The sequence below is a fragment of the Panthera leo genome, chromosome D1, assembly GCF_018350215.1.
Source record: "Panthera leo isolate Ple1 chromosome D1, P.leo_Ple1_pat1.1, whole genome shotgun sequence".
In the NCBI taxonomy this organism is placed as follows: domain Eukaryota; kingdom Metazoa; phylum Chordata; class Mammalia; order Carnivora; family Felidae; genus Panthera; species Panthera leo.
Window position 1 is genome coordinate 12,128,218 of NC_056688.1, and position 21,995 is coordinate 12,150,212.

General features: G+C 50.0%; 1 protein-coding gene across 5 annotated transcripts in view; it reads left to right on the forward strand.

The window, feature by feature from the left end:
* ZBTB16 (zinc finger and BTB domain containing 16) overlaps window positions 1-21,995 on the forward strand; it is a 188,597-nt gene that overhangs the window by 78,733 nt on the left and 87,869 nt on the right. For all 5 annotated transcript variants that reach the window (XM_042907251.1, XM_042907249.1, XM_042907248.1 and 2 more), the window contains one exon: window positions 20,607-20,704. In XM_042907251.1, coding sequence (XP_042763185.1) covers window positions 20,607-20,704 — 98 coding nt within the window. The remainder of the gene's footprint in view (window positions 1-20,606; window positions 20,705-21,995) is intronic.

Genomic DNA, 21,995 nt, shown 5'->3' on the forward strand with positions numbered 1-21,995 from the left:
TGGTGGAAGTTTTAAAAATAAGTAGATTCTCCCAGGAAGGGCTAAAAATAACATTATCCTTCTGTCTTGGTGTTTTGTGGAAGTTATTTACCATTGTTTGGAGGGTAAGGGTGCTCCGTGTAGGGCCACCCAAGAACAGCTGTAGAAATGGGGTCTCTTGTCCCCATAAAGGGGAAGGGCTCATGAGCTCATAGATCGCAGATCTTTGGTCATCAGAGTCAGAAAGACCATCCTCATTTGACAGATGGGGAAACAGACTTCGGGAACTCATGTGGCCTGTGGAAGATCTCACGAGTTCATGACTGTCTGAGAGCTTTTCTCCCTACTGGCTTTGGGATGTTCTAAGATTCTTGTCTTTCTCGTATTGTCAGCTTGGGGGCTGTGGGTGAATTGTGTGGTAGTTAACAGAGCTCAGCTTCCCACTGTTAGAGATGAATGAAACGAATCATCAGGTAGAACATTGCCCATTGAAAGGTTTGGTTTGGGGGGTTTTACTCCCCTTCACGGAACCTGGGAAAAGCGTCTCCTGAGGTTGACTTTGTCTTGGGTGTCTTAGTTTTATTTTTAACATTCCAGTGTAGATTTAACTGAAGGGCATCAGTCTCTCGGAGGTCGGGCCAGTGTGTCTCTGGGCTTTCGGACAGCTCTTAACTGTCCTCTTTCTCCTCCCCAGATCTCCACAATTGCCCCATGTCCCGTGTGGCATTTCTTCTCTGGAAGTCTTTACAAATATTCCAGGTGGTCTGTCTGTAATGCTTGAATACGTCTATTCCTGGATGCATAGAAGGCCCAGGGACCTCCCAGACCTTCTGCTTCTTAGAAGGTTAAACTATTATGGAGACAGACACTGCATCTGTATCTTTTCTTATTTCTTATGTGCAGGGGTGACCTTTGGGGTACATTGTTCAGGAGACCAACCATTATCTACCATTTGAAGTCTGCTGCTCTCATCTCGCTACCGAAAGAGAAATGAAACCTCATTGTCATGATGAAGGTCACAGCCACCAGCCTGTTAAAGAAGCCCTTGAGTCCCACCCCCTGCTCCCTTCCTCCCCCGTTGTCCTGTCCTCTTCTAGATGCAGGTGTCTTGGGAAGGAAAGGGAGTGGGAGTAAGTGAGAAAAGGGAGCAGGCTGCCCATAGAACTTTCCATGTCTCAGCCTCGCTGGAGACAGAATTTGGCCACACGGGTATACCCAAGTTACACGATATGGATGTTTATATGGCAAATGAGTATTTACATGACTAGATCTGAGGATTTCCAGGCCATGACACATCTGGATCCTTCTAGCCCGGTAGAAAGAGACTTGGAGGCTTCTGGCAAGACAGTTAACACGTGAGTTAGATTGTGTCTTCTGGAAGGGCTACAGAGTACTCTGTCCACTCTGTTACAGTTCATCTCATTAAGGTCGACCAGGTTCTTGTCTTTGGGCAGAGAGGAGAAGGATGGGGTCTGTGGAGGAAACAGTGTATCAGTGCTGATGGAGAACTAGTCCATTGGAAGTAGGGGGCTTTCTGAGACCATGATGGCGGGTCCCTCCTCCTCCACTGAATGGTGCAGAGTTGGGGGAAGGTCCTGCCTGGCTGCTCTCAGCACATTCCACTGTTCTGGTGATGAGTGTGGCCAGTCCCACGCTCTGCATTGGTGAGAGGTAGGCAGGAGATGGCTTGAGTGAGCACTGCTCTCCTGGGCAGCTGGTGGCTCAGTAGGTTAAACATCCGACGCTTGGTTTGGGCTCAGGTCATGATCTCACAGCTTGTGAGATTGAGCCCCACGTTGGGCTCTGCACTGAGAGCGCAGAGCCTGCTTGGGATTCTCTCTTTCCCTCTCTCTCTGGCCCTTCCCTGCTCATGCTCGCTCTCTCTCTCTCTCTCTCTCTCGCTCTCTCTCTCTCTCTTAAATAAACTTAAAAAAAAAAAGAAAAGAAAAGGCAGCGAGCGAGGAAGTGGCCTCTGGGTGGCTTGGGGAGTGGCCTGTCAGGACTGGGAGGTATTGGTAGGCCCACCTTTGGTCCTCTCTTTCCCAGATGAAATGAAAAGCAGGTGGCATGGGAGAGCAGGGGACAACTCTTAGGGCCATTGGAGTTTAACCCGGGGGGGTAGGGGGGAGGTTCCATTTTAGAGGAAAGCCAGCCATGTGACTGAAGAGTGTGTAGGCTTAGTGTTTCTAGCTTGATGGGCTTAGGGTTTTGTGATGGAGCAGGAGAGGTCATAAGAGCTGCAGGAGGGATACATGGGAGTTTGCTGTCCCAGACAGCAACAAGCCTCGGACGGAGAAGGGGCTATTTTCTGCTTTGTTGCTAGGAGCCCACATTAGAAACTTCTAGCATCTTCATCTGACGTTTAGCCCTGCGTCTCCCCCGTTCCCCTCGTCTGTTATTGGCTGGCACTGGTTTTTCATCTTTTACATGCATACGTGTTGGGCTTCCTACTAAGTTTTAAGGTCCTTGAGGGTACAGCCTACGTATTACATTTCTCTGCACCTTTCCGCGGTGGCTAACACCATGCCTTGCATTTAGTAGGCAATAAATATTTGTCAGCTCGAATGAATGGAACTGCGGCCCCCTGTTTCCTTCCTCTTAGGGTAGCTCCTTGCTCATATCCCCACCGTCTTCTTCCTTACCTGTCTCTTCTGCCCAGTTTTCTGTCTCAAATAGAGGTGGAGCCAACCTCTTCCTCCTCCAGAGGCGTTTCTGTGAGGACTTATAAGATGAAAAGCATGGGGTACAAGCGGACACGTCAGAATGAAGGGTCCCTAGAACATGCAGGCCGCACGTGCGCGGCTGCAGGACCCTTCTTCCAGGCTGTTCCTTTGATCTGTGGACCTTCCAGTGCTCCCTGGTCAAGCTGGTCCTCTGAGAGGAAGGGTGAAGGGGCCTCCCTGTGACCCCCCCCCCGGCACCCCACAATTTTTTTTATCGCCCTTCCTGGCCCTGTCCGAGGGCCCTCCACGAGCCGGCTCTGCCTCCTTGGTCGGTCTGAATGCTTCAGCTTTGTTTGGAAATCGGAAGCCTCGTTTTACTATAACGGTTCCTGAAAGATTTTCTCAGTGAAACTTGCACATTTCGTCCGCTCCCCGACTTTTCAGATATTAAACAAATCTCTCTAAGAGATTTCCCCCGTGTTTCCTCCCCCCTGCGTCCTTTTCCTCAGAGACCAGCCGTTCGCTCAGCCAGATGGTGAGAGAAGGGGCGTGTGGTGGCCACATGGCCTGCTCGTCCGCGTGTATGAAGTAGGGGATTCTCAGAGAGGGTGCCGCTTTCTGGCCGGCGCTCTCTTGCTTTGTTGGCATTCAGCTACGGAGCAAGACAGAGCACCCTGGCAAGTGACCAGACACAGAGTGGGTGGCAGGAAGGCTCCGTCACCCTGCTATCCCTGCGTGGAATCCACTTGTCTGTGAATGGGAGGCTGTGGGGGAAGTCAGGGAGTGTCTGGCCGGCGTCCCAGGCCAGATGTTCTTCAGTGCCATATGTCATGACCGGAAGGGTGGGCCTCGCGGGCTTCTGGAGCACGCCTGACCTCTGCTCTGGAACCACCGCTGTCCTTACGGCCCCCCTCCCCCCTCTGTCAGGGACCTGGGATGGCTCCCTCTGTGCCTGCTCTGCACCCGACCTGCTCCCATCCTAGCGCTGACTCCTAACTGGGCTAAACTCCTTTCACGGACTCATCAACATCCAGCTCGCCTCCCGCTCACCTGTCCCTGGCTTGCCCTCTCCTCCCCCACCTTGTGCAGGAACGATGCTTTTCTAGTGCCTGTTTCACCCTCATCTGAAGTGTCTTCTCTTCTCTGCCTGCATGATCCTTGGTGTCTCCTTTTCTTTTTTAGTTTTTATTAAAATGCTTTATTTATTTTTTTAGAAAGGGAGAGAGTGGGGAAGGGGCGGAGAGAGAAGGAGAGAGAGAGAATCCCAAGCAGACTCCACGCCGTGAGCGCAGAGCCCGACACGGGCCTCGAACCCACGAGCCGTGAGATCGTGCGTGACCTGAGCCGAAATCACGAGTCGGACGCGTAACCGACTGAGCCACCCAGATGCCCTGATCGTTGGTGTCTTCTGAGCCCAGCCCAGAGCCCACCTGCTCAGGGAGGCCTCTGGGATTTCGATTCCCATGGACTCTGCATGTGGCGACTGTAGTCAGGACCTACCACTTGGCGCGCGGGCTCAGAACTGGTTTGTGTTCTGTCGTGTATCGTCTTCTCTCTTTAGGCGGTAAGTTTTCGGGGGCAGATTATGGTCTCGTGCTGCTGTGGTATCATGCACCATGCCAAGCAAACACCGAACTGATTCTCAGCCTGTCCAGGCTCATGAGAGAGAAAGGGGACCTGCATGTTCTTGCCCCCTCCAGCCGTGTTGCGTGGGTGACCAGCTCAGGGCGACAGAGGGAAAGAAGTAACACCACGGCTCCCCTCCCCACGCATCCTTTTTTCCATCTGCATCCTGATGAGTAGATGTTGGCCTCTTGAATCGGGTGGACGTTGCGGCCGGGTTTCAGACAGAGGCAGCAGCTCGTTTGAGTTCCTTCTGTGGTAACTTGTACTCCACGGAGCCAGGCACGGGTGCCGGTCAGGTGATACAGGCAGTTTGTTCGCATTTCTCTTCCTGGACCTTCTGGGGAGGGGGGTGGCGGGGCACAGAGGTATCTTACAGGTGCATGGCAGGGATGTTGGCATTTTGCTTTCGAAGGCTGACCTGGCTACTATCTCTGGATGTCTCCTCATCCTCGATGTGGAATTTGTACACTTTCCTCGGTCCCTCCTTTTCCACAGTCCTTGCCCATCGGAGCCTTCCTTTCCCAGCCGGCCCCTCTGTTCCAAGGAGCATGTTTGGCAGCTGCTTAAGGACTGCAGTGAAGTCTGCCTGTGTCTCAGGACTCTGCATAACCAGACCGCTGTGTGATCCCTGCGGGCTCATCCCTGCGCACTTCTCCACCTGACCGCTGTGGATGACCGGGCCGGGCTCCCACGGGCTGGTCCAGCATGACTGGTTCATATTGGCAGGGCTTGGCTCCTGTGGTGCACCCATCACATGGAGATCTCCCTCATCCAAGGCCTTTCCATTTTCACTATTCCCTGACATGGGTAGACAGAGCCCTTCAGAGCCCGCAAAGCCCACCTCCCCCTACCCCCCCCCACTCAAGGGACCTGCCCAGTCTCACCGTGTCCTCAGGTTGCCTCCAGCCACACCACCCGCTGCTGATTTGCTCTCTTCTGTGCACTCACACTTGCCCGCTTGGTGACGTTTTGGCACATGCCTGCATTCTGCTTTCAAGATTCTTTCTTTGTCTCTTTCTCACCAGCCTGGTTGTGAACTGGCCAGGCAGCGACAGGGTTTATCTTTCTTCTTCAGCCTCATACTAGCTAACATTTGTTTAAAACACTATGTTCTTAAGGCTGTGCTCAGTCTTTTGTGTGCACAGTGTCATTTTTCTGCCCTCTGAGGCAACAATTTATTACCCCCCCTTGACAGATGAGAAAACTGAGGCTTATAGAGAGCCCCAGTGTCTTAAAGCTACTCTGTTGGTAGACCTCGAATTTGTAGTCAGGATCGGCATCAGAATCCGAGTTGTTAAACTTATCTGCTCTGTGAACTTGGTTTATGTTAGGCTCTGCCTCTTACAAGTTCTGTGACCCCTGGCAGCCTATTTATTTCTTTGTGCCTCAGTTTCTTCTTTTTCTAATTTTTTTTAACGTTTATTTTATTTTTGAGAGAGAGAGAGAGAGACAGAGACAGAGTGTGAGCAGAGGGGGGCAGAGAGAGAAGGAGACACAGAATCTGAAATAGGCTCCAGGCTCTGAGCTGTCAGCACAGAGCCCGACGCGGGGCTTGAACTCATGAACCGTGAGATCATGACCTGAGCCAAAGTTGGATGCTTAACTGACTGAGCCACCCAGGTGCCCCAGTTTCTTCTTTTTTTAAAAAAAAATATTTTTATTCTGAATGGCCCAATTAGCTTAGAGGAATATATTTCTTCCTTCCTTCCTTCCTTCCTTCCTTCCTTCCTTCCTTCCCTTCTTTCTTTTTTAGAGAGAGAGTGTGTGTGGGCCAGGGAGAGGGGCAGAGAGAAAGAGAGAATCTCAAGCAGACTCCACACTCAGCACAGAGCCCAACATGGGGCTTGATCCCACGACTCTGGGATCATAACCTGAGCTGAAATCAAGAGTTGCATGCTTAGCCAACTGAGCCACCCAGGGTGCCGATGCCTCAGTTTCTAGCTCAACAAAACAAAATAAAAACAAAGGCTCCCTAGGGTTGTTCTGAGGATTGGATGAAACGATGCATAAAAATGCACAGAATAGTGCTTCAGCTAGGTCTAGGGTTCTTTTAATTCTTTTGCATTGATCAGTGTCATTTTAATATTGTCATTGGCATTACTGTTATCACTTCTGGTGTCTCTGGCATCATGTTAGCACCTGAGACAATGTTACGCACGTGGCTTGTGTCCAGGAAATGCTCAGTTAATGAACGAGAAGGCGCTCGGGCATCCAGAGCCGACTTGGTGGCAACCCTTGGTGTGATGTTGTCTTTGTGGCAGCTCTCATTGTGAGGTTGCCTTGGCCAGGGTTCCGTGTTGGCAGGTTCTCACGGTGGCGGCTGGGGGATGAGGCGATGTGGGGTGTGGTGTATCAGTAGTCGAGAACCTTCCTGTGGCCTAAAAACTTTTTTCCTTCCTGCCCCTTCCCCGGTAGCTCTGAGCCCTGCCAAGCCTGTGCACAAGCCTTGAAATGACAAAGTACCCTTTAGTTAATTGCACAACGGATTGCCTAGAGTTAAAAGTTCTGATTTATATGACTATAGCTCTAACTGCTCAATAACACAGGCCTGTAATCTACTTTCATTTCAAACAGAACGGTGATTTATAGGGCAGCATGCCGCTTTAGCTCAGAAATGAGGTGTTCAACATATGCTCTGTTGACATAAATTTGGAATTTATCGCTGTTGTCAAAACTGCCTGTTGGACAAAGGTGGGTATTAAGGCAATAAATGACTCAGAATAGTTTTCTGTCACATTTCCTAACCATTGTATTCAGTCTATTTGAGGGAAAAATATATACTTAAAAGTAATCAAATGTCCAGAATCCATGCATCTTGTTTTGAATGGCGAGAATGGAGGATGCGGGAGGGATGGAAGGGCATGAGGGCGTGGGGTGGGGGGAGGGGGTGGGGTGGCGTGGATGGTGGGCGGGGGAGGGGTGTTGGCGAGGAGAAAGCTTTTCATGAAGTTACGGCCCATTTTAAAAAGATTCCACTTTGCTTCCTCTCCCCCATCCCCATTAGGAGGTGGGCTTTCCTTTCTCATTTACGAAGAGGGGGAGGAAAATGAAAGCTCATTAAATAAAAATAGTAAAGGACATTTTTATGTGTGGGCTTAAAGCCAGTGATGTCGGGGAGGAGTTAGTGAGTGGCGCTGTGAGGGAGGCAGAGCAGGACTTGGTTTATGGGGAAATAAAGCCCCTGGCTGGTGTTGGTTCTGTGCTGCCTCCGTGAGCCTGGGCTCGCCTCCACCTTCCCTCCGCGGGCTCCTGTGGCCACGTGCACTCCTGGCTGGCCGAGGAAGGTGAGGAACAGTGGGGTGCTGGGCTGCACGCAGGATGCTGTCTGCACAGGTCCTGACTGATTCATGACCTGCACTGTGGCCAGGACGCACGTCCCCACCCACTCACCCAAAACATGTTGTGAGCACCCACCGATGCTGTGCCTTTGCTGGGCTTGACGATGTAGAGGGATGAGGCGAAGCTCTGTCTTCGGGTGCTTTTGCATCTAGTCCAAGAGACAGACACGCAAGCAGGTGCAGCCCGAGTGCCATTGGTGTGGCAGTAGACACGCGTCAAAGGTTAGGGGTAACGCGGACCAGCTTTGGGGGCGGAGGGACCACGGGGGCTCCCTCAGGATGACACTGGCTCCCCTGCCTGGTGAAATGTCTCTTTGTGGTGATCAGGGCTCTGCAGGGAAAATACAGGCAAAAAAAAAAAAATGCACTAGCGACAAGCCTTTAAAAAAAGATGTACAGTGTCGTGGTCAGGTGATTACCGACAAGCACGTCAGGCTGGATTTTCTGTGTGAGAAGAGCGAGACCAGAGTCCCTGTGCATGGAGCTTGCCACCCATATGATGAGTGTGCATCAGTCCCACGCCGTGGGCTGGCCGTAGCATCCTCGGAGCCCGGGACACCAGGCGGGCAGTATGGAAGATGCGGCAAGTGTGATCAGGGTCAGATTCGGGAACCTCTCTTCTGCATCCTGTTGTAAGACAATGTAGCATGCGGAGTGCTGCTGGTAAGCGTGTGTCTCAGCGAGATGGAAAGGACACAGTCGCATCCAGAGAGCCGACCGCACCTTGGCCATCGTCGGGCCCGGGGTGCTTGGTGTTCAGCATTTCCAGCACCCTGGGCTCAGCTCTGCAGGCTCCCAAGGCAGGAGCCCGAGGAGCCTCCCGCTACACCCCGTGACAACAAGGCCCAGCAGGGGAGAGGATGCGTATCTGTTGCTTTATTTTATTTTGCCTTTTATCTCCATGCCCACACGCTTGGAGCGTCTCGGCATTGATAAATGTGTGCTCTCACACATACACATGCACACCGTCCCCCTTTCTCTTGCCTGCGTGCATGCCACACACACACACACACACACACACACACACACACACACACACACACACAGTGCCTCCCTCACACACTGGGTCCGGACACCAATTGTAAGCCTCCTCTGTGTGGCTCGCCCTCCCTTTGCCACCAAACCCTGTCCTTTTCACACAAAGCTCCCTGTTGGGAAAACTCATAATTTTTACACCACACAGTCTTGACTGGCCATTGCTGGAATTACTGTCTCTTTGAAGTGCTTTCTGCTGGGGCATTTACAGGCCGTTTTAATTACCTGCAGCTTGCCAGGGGCCTTGCTCTGTCCCAGGCTTTGTTTGTTTGTTCTTTGCAAGGAGTCTGTGCAGAAAGGAATACGGCTGCCTTCTCTTGACAAAGAAAGGCAAGGGGGAAAGAGAAGTTTGGGGAGCCCTCAGCAGAACTTGTCCCTGAAGCCTGCTCCAGGACACCCTGCCCCCCTCCAGCAAGCTCAGGAAGAGAAGCCAGACCTTGCTGTTGGCTTGCCCATGTTCTTAGTCGTTTCCAGCACTGTAGGTCTCCCTCCTGGATTTGCCTGCGATATTTTTGTTTGTGTGTGTGTTTTGGTTTTAAGTATTATTAAATACATTTCCAAGCTTCCTGTCACAGACAACAGGGCTGTCAAATAAAGCTCCCCTCACTGCCGACCAAATCAAAGTCAGCTGCCGTTGAGCTGGGATCCTGCTCCTGTTTTTTCATCTAAATGTGTTTAAGGAGCGTGTGTTATTAAATTTTTGAGCCTGGACATGGGGTGTGGAGGGTCGGGGTTGGAGTCACATGCGAAGGCAGAAGGTAGTACCCGCTTTGGGCTGTCTGGTGTTTTCCTTTCCTTGTCTTAATTTTTCATTCGATTCTCTCTCTGGAATGAGCTAAATATAAATAGCCTTCTTTGGGATTTCTGTTAAACACAAGTGTGGCATGTCACGTCTGCAGACGAAGATGCTAGTTTACCAGAGGAGCCTTGGAAGTTTATCCGCTTCCCGGCTGGCTTCTACAGCAGAAGGAATCCTCATTCATTTATTCATTTAGTCCAAAAATGCACTGAGAAATCGGAACCCTGGTACATTGCCGAGGGGAATGTAAAATCATGCAGCCGCCTTAGAAAACGGTCTGGCAGTTAAAAGGTTAAAAACATAGCGGTACCGGATGACCCAACAGTTCCACTCCTAGGCATATACCCACGAGAAGTGAAAGTGAAAGCCCATGTCCAAAGATAAAACTTGTAAGCCAGTATTCTTGGCCACGTTATTCATAGCAGCCAAAAGGCAGAAACAACCCAGTGTCTGCTGACTGGCGAATGGGTCAATTACATGTGGTATGTCTATACAATGGAGTATTATCTTGCCATAAAGAGGAAGGAAGCACTGATAAATGTTACTACATGGATGAATCTTGAAAACATCACGCTAAGTGAATTCTTGCAGACGTAAAAGGCCAGCCGCACACTGTATGCTTCCATTTGTATGAAATGTTCGTAATAAGCAAATCCATGGAGTGAGATAGTAGATTAGGGGTTGCCAGAGACTGGGGGATTAGTGAGGGGAAATGGGGAGTGACTGGTAATAGGTACAGGGTTTCTTTTGGGGGTGATGAGATCTTCTGGAAGTAGACGGTGGTGAGATGGTCGCACGGCTCAGTGAATGGACTGAAACCCCCCAAATGGTATATTTTAAAAGAGTGGATCTTACGGCATGTGGATGGTATCTCAGTAAAGCCGTTTCTTTTTTTTTTTTTTTTTTTTTTTTTTTTTTTTTTCATATGGTAAACTCTTTTTTTTTTTTTTTTTTTTTTATTTTTTTTTTTTTTATTTTTTAATATATGAAATTTACTGTCAAATTGGTTTCCATACAACACCCAGTGTAAAGCCGTTTCTTTAAAACAAATGCATTGAATGCCTGCTCTGTACCAAAGCAGCCTGGCACTGTGCCAGACTGTGAGGACGCAGCGGACAGTGGTCTCTGTCCAGGTGGCGTGCGGTCCAGGAGAGGCGAGGAACTCTCGTAGGAAACCCACTATGTTAACTGTAAGTTGTGCCAAGTGCTGGAAAGGGAACCAGTCAAGTGCAGTAATGCAGAGTAGTGTTGATGTATAACCCACCTTGACGGAGCACCGTTCAAGTGCAGTCTTACTTTTCCAGAGCTGGGCACGCACAGTAGGCTATTAACAGACGGAGTGTAAAATAGCAAGCATCAAGGGATGAGGGCGGTGTACCTTCCCTGAGGTCTTCTCTGTAGGAGGTTATAAAGTTGCCCCGAGACTCAGCCTGTCTGTGGACCCTGGGTGTCATCATTTGGCTTCTGTTTTCCTAGCGGCTCCTTTCTTCTTGTTTTCCTCTGGTTAGGGTCCTGTGAATTCTGGGTGTGCTCTTAGTGCCTCCTTTCCTGCTGGTGGTTTTCCCGTGCCTTTTACCGGGGGGCTCTGGGAGAACATTCTGGGTGGGATGGATAGACCCTCTGCAGGTGGGCAAATGTGAATGTAGATCCTGAGGTGAGAAGTCTAGAGACTTCCACCTGCTCCCATGGGAGAGGAGAGTTAAGTCACTTGGCCTCCGTTTCCTCATCCACAAAATGGGGGTGGCACTTTCTTCCCCAGTCACAGGATGGTTGAGATGACCCTGAGCATCCCTTTCGAAGTCAGATGCGATCTATAAATGCATGAGCATTATTCTTAGAAAACCTCAGTTAACTAGATTTCTTTTTTACATTTTTCTGGAAGAAAAAACTAATCGGCAAAAGAGGTGGATATCTATTTTTTTTTTTTTTTTACCTTTTCCTTCATTAAAATGACAGTAATTTCCACAGTGTGCTTTGGTGTCCCTACAGGTTCATCTGCCCAATCTCTTATCTTGTGTTCATAACTGATGTTGAGAAAGATGGCTCTAACGGCTTAGAATCCTCATAGAGAAGTAATTTAATTTTCAGTGTACTAAAGCAGAAAGAATGAGGCAATATACATTAAGGAGGTTTTCAGAGGGCTTTAATTCGAAGGGAACTTTCTTAGGCCCTTAATAAACCTCAGTTAATTTCCACAGTCTCTGAGGATCTGTGGCTGGTGTGTGGGATTTGAAGGTAGCATCTTGGCTTCGTGGCCGAAGTGAGACTGTGTAAAAATGAACCTCGATTACCAGCAAACAATGCTGCCTCCCCACAGGAAGATAAAGGAGGAATTTGTAGCTTTTCAAATACAGTTTTCCGAGAAATTGTCTCTTCGTGCTGGTTAAGATGGAAGCCTCTTATGGGTGTGAGGGGCAAAAAACCAAAATGCCTGCTCATCTGGAACCATAGTTCAGTTCCCTTATAGGGCCTTTTAGGGTCTGGAGAGAATATTTGGGATTTATTTTTGTTTTCTTTGGGCTGACGTCACCACGCATGCATCCTGGTGCTCTGTTTTGGGTTTGGAAAAAGCTCTAAAAGCTATAAATCTTAAGGCATTTTACTATTTTTCCTCTTCCCTTTTCAAAAAGCACAACTTTCCTGGTTTCTTTAAAAAAAAAAAAAAAAAAAGAAGGAGAAAGAAAGAAAACTACAAAAGTGTGTATTGATTCCTTTCCCTCAGATCTTAACTGCCCACGCTGTAATACCTTGCTTACACGTGCCAGGTTTTTGTGCAGTTTTGCAACATCTCCTTAATCCAGTGAGCATAAATAGAACATTTCAATCATATTTGGCTACTAGGAACTTCACAGATAAGCGCGCTAAGACCTTGTTGAAAGAGACTGTATGAGATTGTGTGTGATAAGATCATCCTGTAGCCCGGCGCCCAAATGAAAAACTTTTGTTCTTGGTGAAATTTGTTGATGGAGATATTTCAAATAAATGACTTACAAGGACTCGGTCTTCTAAAACAAAGGCCCCGTTGCGTAACAGCCTGAAGCCCAGGCCTCCTGGTGCTCAGTGGCCACGAAGACCCTTCAAGGAGCATTTGCTGCAGGGAGATTAGCGTGCCCCTTTGTCATTTCTGACATGGTATTTTAACACCCACACGGGCAGCCTTATCGGAAAGCCCTGTACTTGGTGTGGTTATGGCCGCGGGGAATGCCATTGTCCTTTCCCCTGTTTTCAAGGCTCAGGACAGCTCCTTCCACTTTTTAGTCAGCTCCATGCGTGATGCATGGTCTTCTTCTAAGAACCCCATGGAGGCCTTCTCTTTCGGACAATAGAGACAGCTGTTCTTGTACGGATATGTGTGTATGTTGGAAGTGTTCTGTGTCTTTCTCTTTTTTTTTTACCTCTACGTTTTTCTTTTTGCATTCCCCTTCATGTTGGTTTGTTCATTCATTTAGCAAAAATGCACCGAGTCCTTCCTCTGTTCTGGACTCAATGATGGAGGCTGAGGGGTTGAATCAGGGATGGAGCCTTCATGAAGGTGGTTATAATTTGGTGAGCATAGGCTCCTGTCGGCCCCACAGCCTTTCAGTGTTGTCAGCCCGATTGGAAAGGACCTAAGAAATCATGTAACTCAACCCTTGTATTATTGCAGAGGGCGTAAAGTGGAACCTCCAGAGGGTAAGTGGTTCGACCAAGGTCATTTGATGGTTACCAGCAGAGCTGGAGTGAACACTGGGTCTCCTGCCCACCCCCTCCCTCAGAAGAGTGTTTTAGCCAATGTGTTACACTTTTATTCTAGATCCTTGAGAAGACGTGCCTTCTTTGCTATTCTCTCCCTCTCCCTTTAAAAGGCCCCAAAGCAACCAAATGGCCACCATTTTCCAGAGCTCCCCTGGTCCGGGTTCCCAGGAGAGGGGCGCACTCTGTGGGTCCTGTCAGCCCTTATCTTGTGGCGTGGAAGGCGTTAACTAGCCCTCTGTTAGTTCTTGGTTGTTTTTTTTAATCTGTTGTTTGAAATCCTTGCCTTTTATTGGTATATTTACTTTATGGCATACATAAAGAGCTATATTAAAAAATAAATTGTGTTGTAAAAGCATTCGGTAATGTTTATTAATATTGACTAGTCAGGGAGCAAGGAACTCTATCGCTACAAGGATAATTTGTGGTAATACCAGCTCCCCATTCACAGCTTGTCAAATGACTGTCTAATCTCAACATTAAAAAAAAAAAGTGGGTAAAAGGATAATTTCCTTTATGCCTTGAGAAAATGAAAGTGACCCACTCCCCCCCCAAGATTAGAACTAATCTTTCTCCCCCACCCCCACCCTGGGCAATCCAGGCCCCTTCTGTGATCCCAGGCAGTCCCAGGGCGGGGTTTCAGTGGCCAGGTATCCTTTTGTCTCAGGCTGGTTGGCGCCTGCTTACCTAGCAGTAGCTTCTCTCATAGCTCTGGTTGTCTGCACCTGTGCTGAGGGTTTAGGCGCAGAAATAGACACCTATTCCCTGTCGTCAAAGAGCTTCAAGCTTCGAAGAACTTCTACATGGCTTGCTCCTAAGGAGAATGATACTGGATGTGAGTAATGACCCATTCGGACTAGAATGTGTCACTGATGGTAGCCGTAAGAGACCTTCCCTTGGGACAAGATGATGTCACCCTTAGAAGGTAGGGAACATTCCTTGAGTATTCCAGTTGTCCTGGTTTAGGGCAGAGGCCTTCAGTAGAGCAAGCTCTTTTCAGAGTACCCCTTCCCCACAGAAAGGCATGTGTAGAAAGTTCAGGAGATTGAACTGAATATGGAAACACCTTGAAATCTCCCTGGAAGTTGCTCTGGGGAGTACATTCCTGATAGTCTGATAAGTTTTCATTCATGCCTTCTAAAAATTGGAGCCCAGAATGCTTTGGCTGTTTGGTCTTCCTCTTGCCATTTGAATTAAAGGTCAGTGGACATTGGAGGTGTGTTTCGAACTTACGAGTCTTAGAGAAAGGAATAAGCCCATTGCCGAAGTATATAAGCTCTTTCCTCTGTCCTCTCTTGGTTCTGTTTCTGGTTGGAGAGGTGAGCAAGGCCAGGGTGGAGTTCTCTGACCATGGTGCTTGGGAATCATTTGTTGCTTTTGAGACTGAGAGTCTTGGCAGAGCTCTGTGAAGGGACCTGCCTCGTCTCATGGCCACATGGGGCACAAGGCAGCATGCCATTGCCAGCTGGTCAGGTCCTGCTCAGGGAGAGGAAGAAGCAGGCGGTTTGGTGGTAGCTAGGTTCCCATGGTAAGAAGAGAACCTTGGAGAATATTGGTTTCCATGTGGGCAGCAGGCTTTGAGAGAAGAGCGTCATTTGGGATCTGACTCTCAGAATCTCCTGTCTTGTCCTTGCCTGTTTTGAGTACCCCTTAGAAGCACTGCATAGGTCAAGCTGATGGTCATGGGATCAGAAAGCAAAAGCCCCAGGCTTTAGGGTGGCTTCTGCATGTGGAACAGCTCAGACCAAGAAGGGGGTGAATTGTTGGAAGGACCGTGAAGGCCGCACTGGCCGGAGCCACGTGCTGTTCAGGGTATGGGATCACTTAAGCTGAGAACAAGAAAAACGTGACCTTAAAAAAGTCCTTATAAGATGGATTCCCCACTTTATTTTTCAAAGATGGGCAGTTCCCTCCCACTCACTTTCCCTGTGGACAGACTCAAGTTCTCACTGCTGGTTTACCTTGCAAAACTCACAGTTCAGGCACTTTCAGATCCCCAGGAGGAGAGGGAGGGAGAGAGGGAGTGTAGCTCTTGGGTTATTGGAACTGAATTCCCTCTCTAAACCTTCCTGTTGGCCTGCTTTGACTGCTTCTGTCTCTGGCCAAAGGAACTTGGGAAGAAATGGAATGTGGGCATTGCTGGGCCTGGAGCCCCCCTTCAGGCCCTTCTCCTAGCATTTTTCCTGTGGCCCTTGGCTCTGTGGGATAGAGACGGGCTGAACTCTTCCTGCAGAGAGTAGACACAGAAGGTGCTCTTAGGGAGCACTGTTACGGTCAGCTGGGTCTGGAGGGGAGGATGGAGTACGGCATGGGTCTCTCTTTGCTGCCACTCATTCTGCTCTTACGTTCTAGGTACACTGGGGAGATGAAGGCTCATCTTGAGAATGAGGGGTTGGTCTGAAGCTCAGGCTTTGTGTGGCTGTGAAATAGCATTGGCCTTCCTTTTGCAGACTTCAGGAGCCATAGGACAAGAGTTCAGCACTGGGTTGGAGGTGTCCACGAAGTTCTTGTGCTTGGAATACTGTTAAAGATGAGAGGAGGGATGCCTCCAGCCTACCTTAGATGGAGGAGCTTCTTTAGCAGAAATGAGCAAATCCCTTCGAAAACTAGACCCTACGTGGGGCGCCTGGGTGGCTCAGCCGGTTGAGTGTATAACTTTAGCTCATGATCTCACTGAGATGATGACTTTAGGTCATGATCTCACTGCTCGTAAGTCCAAGCCCCATGTCGGGTTCTGTGCTAAAGCTCAGAGCCTGGAGCATGCTTCAGATTCTGTCTCCATCTCTCTATACCTCCCCTCTTGCTGTCTCTGTCTCTCTCTCAAATATGAAATAAAAAACATCAAGAAAATTTAAAAAATTAAAACTAGATCCCTTGAAGAAGAGGGAAAATCAACATGGCGTCTGCCGTTACGTAGTTTATAGTCCAGAGCAGACAAAATCTATGACTTGTCAGACTCCCAGTAGCACAGAGATGGCTCGATGTATCTTGCTAGCTTGATTTGACTGGCGAGGGTTGTGTGGTTGAGAATCAGTGAGAAGGAATGAGTCTTTCTCTCTGGTTACTTGTTAAAAGGTTCAGATTTGCTTAGCTCTAATTTCTCATAATGATTCAGCTCTCTTGAGAAAATAGCTAGAAACCTGCCAAAGGTTAATTTTTTCTTTGTCTTTTTGGACATAATTGAAAATCTGTTCCATTCAAGATGGGTTTGCCCAGTGGGCCAATTGTGGGCCGTGCTGGGACAGCACTACCGCTTGGCGGGAGGAGGTGGGGAGGGCGTGGCGGGGACTTGACGCATGAGTGGGGATGGATCCTCCAGCAATCATGGAACAGAAGTGTTGGGGCCATGCTGAAACTGGGTTACTCTGAAAATGGCGTTCAGCAACAGGACTGCTTCTCAAAGAAGGGAGCGTGAAACCGAGGGACTTATGCAGACAGGCACAAAGATGTCCCCACCTGTCCTTCCTTCCTGTGCTGTAGTGGAGGCTGGTGACCTCAGATGGCCATGAGCAGTTAGACCTTGCGAAAAGACAAGACCAGACTGGGAAAACATGTGTGTGTGGTGAGGAAGAGGGAGGTGGACAGAATTTCCATTTTCATCAAAATGACTTGCATAGTATAGTGGTAGTGGCGGGGGGCAGGGCAGGGGTTGTGGTCTGCAGAGTGAGAGACCATGGGTTCATACAAATTGCACTTTTGCTCAGAAGCCAGCTGGAATTCTGTTTCCTCCTTGGTCATTCTGCAGGCTATACAGAGAGTCTGCTGGTAGCCAAGTCTCTTGAAGGCACTCAGATTCTTCTCTGCCATTTCCTTTTTCTATGGGTTGGAAGGGTTCACCTTTCCATTCCACATCCTTCCCTTGGGGCTCTGAACAGTAACGAAAGATAGGAGCAAACCAGTGCTGGGCTTCACTCAACTCCTAGGGCTGTAAAGTGCTTCCTTGTTCTCTTCTGAACTTAGTGTGCTTTGCCCTTGTCTCTCTGGCAGTGGGGCAGGACTTTTGTCCTTGTACTTGGTGTGGATCACATGGATGCCACACTCACCTCTGGCAACCTGTGTGGGATGCTGAGTTAGTGGGTCAGGTACAGGGCAGTGTCCTTACCCCAAGGATCAGACAAGATAGGACATCTGTGTCTCTGAAGGCTGAGAAATGCGTGGCAGCGGAATGGTTCCAAAGAAAGGCTGCTGATGGGTTCCAGAAGTTTCTTTCACTGAAAAATAGACCACAAGTGAGTAAAGGAAGAAACTCAGGTTGTCTGGATTAGAAGGTTTTAAAATGAGTATCGATTTTAGGGTTGGGTGTCGATTTTTGTTTAGGCTATCCTAGCCTGGCTGCCTAGGTGTCATGGGACATCGCACAGTGGAATGTGGTTCAGAGAGAATAATAATAATAATGCCCTTTAGGGAAATTCCTTGGAAACTAGGCAAAATGATAGGAAGAAGATCTTTTTAATAATGTTTGTTTATTTTGAGAGAGAGTGCGTGCGCATGTGAGCACTCTCTTGCCTGCAAGCGAGAGAGGGGCAGAGAGAGAGAGAGAGAGAGAGAGAGAGAGAGAGAGAGAGAGAGAGAGAGAACGTCCCAAGCAGGCTCCCTGCTGTCAGCGCAGAGCCTGACGTGGGGCTTGATCTCATGAACCATGAGATCGTGACCTGAGCCAAAATCAAGAGTCAGACTCTTAACCGACTGAGCCACCCAGGCACCCCATGAGTAAGAGTTTTGACTGTTAAAATTTAGGTTCCATAAGGGATCAAAGCCTTAGAAGTCCCCCATATCCCTTCACAGGTGAAAAAGATGCAGAGAGGTTGTTACAGCATGATTTGTCCAAGGTTATAAAGCAAGTTAATGGCCGAGTAAGGCTGAGGAGCCAGGTCTTCTGGCTGCTGGCCCCGCAGCCTTCCCTGTACCTTGCTATCTCTCCAGCAAAGGGCAAGAGGCTACCACCTTTCACACCAGGCTAGTCCAGTGGCCCAAGAAAGTCACTTTCACTGATTGCCAGGCAAATCCATTCACATCCAGAAGAAAGGCAGTGGGGTTACCCAGAAAGTATTCATCGGGGTCAGAGATTTGGTCTGGAGCCTGCAGGGAGAAGAGGTGGGTTGGGATGCTTACCCTGGTTGATGGCTGCTGATACTGGAAGACTGGTCACTCCAGGGTCCTTTTGGGAAACCTGTCTAAATAGGTGCTGGTCCTCCACTTAGCTGCTCCCTGAGAGGTGGGCACTCCTGGAAGGTAAGAAATCACGAGTGAAGAAAAAGATGGAAATCGATGGGATGGAAACCCATGCCCTGCCCTCCACCACACATGACCGTGAATGCGTGCAAGAGGTTCACCGGCCGAACCATTTGTGAATTGAGTTTTTGCTGCTCCACAGAACATGTCTTAGGAAAGCAAACATTTGCCATGCCTGGGTGAGTGGCAGGAATACTGTCTATCATGTGTTTACACGCACACATACACACTTAGTTGCCTGGGCATGTGTTTAAAAACATGGTTTGCCCAGAACGCTATTAGGACATGTCCCAGTGTCCAGCATTGTGAAATCTATTTGGAGTTAAGAATGTTCAGTTAAAATGTTCTGTACGGTTACTATTTCCCAATTGGGTTGGATCAGCCATGGCCAGGAGTAAGATAATATGGGGGTGGGGCGCACTACAGTATCAGGGATGAGGGTGTGTGTGTGTGTGTGTGTGTGTGTGTGTGTGTGTGAGTGATTGAGAAATTATTTGTTGCTTTTGGCAAGGAAGTAAAGGGAAAGCGAGCAAACAAAACAGCCTGATTGAGAAAGAGTTCTGTGAAGGGGGCTGGGCGTGGACATGGCGTGCCATCCTCAAGCCACTGTGGCCCATAGACTGTGGCACTCAGGAGGCTCACCTGGGGGCCTGCGTGGTTTTGACTTACCACTGAGTTCTCGTTAGGGGATTTGGAAGGTGGTGGCGGCGGGTGGCTCGGTGTAGTGGTCGTGATCTGGGCTCCGAGGCTCAGATCCGGGTGCTGCTGACTTGGGCGTGTAACACTTCCCCTCCACACCCGCGGTCTTGTGTGTATCAGTACCAGCAGCTCTCCAGCCTTTTACCGTGATCCTAGCCCGTCACCGTCTGATTGCAATGGGTTGTCGACTCCAAGGGGACTTTGTATGCTCTACTCTCTGCCCTACTGCCATCAGCTCGTGCCTCTGGCTGCCGTTCCCTGCTCTGTTCCGTAGGGCAAGAAGGCACAGAGACGGGGGCGGAGGTGGATCCCGGATCTGGCAGTGGCAAGTAAGGGCCTGAGAACAGGAGTGTGGGTGGGAAGAAAGTCAGTGTTCAGGCCAGATGGCCCACACGCCAGCCAGCAGCTCAGATCCTTGCCGGCCTACAGCACATAGACCTTCTTCCCACCGCTCAGCTCTTTGCTACCCGCCTGCTCCCCTGCGTCTTACCCGACTCGGCTGCCGGCCTCTGACAGAGCAGAGGGGCCTGGGGCGAAAGGTCCAGCTCGGGATCGGAGCTCTGTTGCAGGCTGGGCCTCTGGCCAGTTGTTACCAGGACCTCTGTCGTCTTGGGGTGGTCCTGTGTGTCAGGCCCGACTCAGAATTGCAGTGTTGGTAAAATGAGATGAAGGGTGTGAAAGCACCTGGAAAACCAAATGACCTTTACCGTCCGCACCATTCTGCATTTGTAGGGTGATGTTACCCAGTTTCTTGAAATCTTCCTGTCAGGGCTCAACCTCTGGTCAAAACAGAAGGAAGACGTCTTCTAAGCTGGGCCTTAGGGGAAGGGCATGCGTGTTAGAGACACATACGTGCGGCTCTGAGAACATCTGGATGCCCCAAGAGAGAAGCGGCTTTATTGTGCCCATAAAGGCACCGATTCATTAATAAGCTTATTCGGAGCCTACTATGTGTCAGTCACTGTCGTGGGAGCTGGGGATGGGAGAGAGAAAGGGTACATGTGCTACCGCTTCGGAGTCTGACGGTGTCGTGGGGGAGCTCGGCACGTGCACAATTGCAGCGCAGTGGGGGGCATGACCTGACCGAGGGGAGCAGAGGCCCGGTGGCCTCCGAGGACGCCCAGTGCTGGTTCGACAGTGAGCGTTCTGTCTGACTGACTGTCCCGTGCTTCTTCCTTCTCACCCTGAAATCGGATCTGATGTCTTTCCCCCTTGGTCTGTGTGCCAGTGGGTAAAGCAGTAGGAAGTGCCCTGTTCTCTAGCTCTTGGACAAGACCAGGAATAGATTCTTCCTTGGCAGCGGTCCCTGGGAAGAGGGGCGCGTTCGGCTGTCTGAGCATGTGGGGATGTCTCCGTCAGTGCCCATCTGTAGCCCCCATGCCTTCCACCTCCCCTCCCTCCTGCCCACCTACTGGAGGGATGTCCGCAGAGCCCCCAGGTGAGGGTGGGCCTGCCTCCTGTCCAGCCAGAGCAGCCGCAACCTATTTTTTCCTCTCCCTACAGGAAGCTGCACAGTGGGATGAAGACGTACGGGTGTGAACTCTGCGGAAAGCGGTTCCTGGATAGTTTGCGACTAAGAATGCACTTACTGGCTCATTCAGGTAGGCGATGCTGCCCTGACTGGCCCATTTGAGCCCAGGCAACTGCCCCTGCCCTCGCTCAGAGCCCGGATGTCCCCACTGCCAGCTGGGGCTTGTGGTCCACCGTGTTTCGTGGATACTCTCTCCAGGTTCATGGAGCAGAGAGTTCGTCCTAATGGTGTGACCGTCCACACAAACCCGTCCTCGTGCTCTCTTGGGATTCCTAGGGCTTTGTTAGCCCCCAGTGCCCTGTGTGTGATCTCCCTGCCAAAGCACAGGACAATTGCATTCGCACAACAGTTGTGGCATTCGGTTCTCAGTGTCTCATGAATCTGACTGTTGGGGTCATGTTAATACGGGAGCCTTTAATTGAACAGGTTAGGAACACAGAGCTAGTTACCTCGTGCTGTCTTTTGCAAGGTAGTTTTACCCAGTTCCAGGGGGGTTGGCTGTGTGGCTGCGGGGGGTTTTGCCCATGTTTGGGGCAAAGCTGCTCTGTTCCCCGAAGCACGGGAAACGGAGTGGTACCTGGCATGCAGCGTGCCCAGCTCTCCTTGGCGGAGGGAAGGATACACCGGGTCTGATGGTGCTGCTCTGAGGCCAGCGGGGTGTCCGGGTTCAGTTGCAGAGGCCTTCAGACTTCCCTGTCAGGGCCAGTGCTCTCTTCTTCTGATTCCCATGCCTTTCAACCTTAGGGTCACATTTTGGGGGAGAGTTGAGGCCATCTTCTTACTGGCACGTGTGGATGTCTTTGTCCCACACTGCGCCCAGCACTAGTGAAGTGAGCACGGGCTTTGGGGTTAGGCACACGTTCAAATCTCGTCTGTAATACGTGCTTTGTGACCTGGGGTGGATCTGTCCTCTGAACCCCGTTTTGTGCATCTGTAAAGGGCAGGTGTTGCCTAACTTGTGTCCTTTTTTTGAGGAAACCGTGGGACAGAATGTAGGTTAAAAGCATCTGTTGTACATGCCCTGGCATATATGTGGTGTGTCGTAAACGGCGATTTTCCATTTCACCTTCCTTTTCCCCCACATTGCCCCTGGAGCATGTTCCCATCACCTTACCCCAGAAGCTTCTGGTCTGGCTGGCTGTTTGCGGTCTGTCTTCCCGTGGCTCGCACGGTCATGTCAATGCTGCTTGGTGCTTTTTATGCTTCAGTCACCACAGTCTGGCTGCAGAGCCCGTGTGGCTCGGTGCTGCATGGGATGCTCTCTCCCTGGCCCTCACGGCGTCTCCTCAAGTGCCCCAACCCCTTCCAGATCCAGGCACTGTGCCACGCCAGGTGGTGTCTGTCTCAGCGCGCGCTCTCTG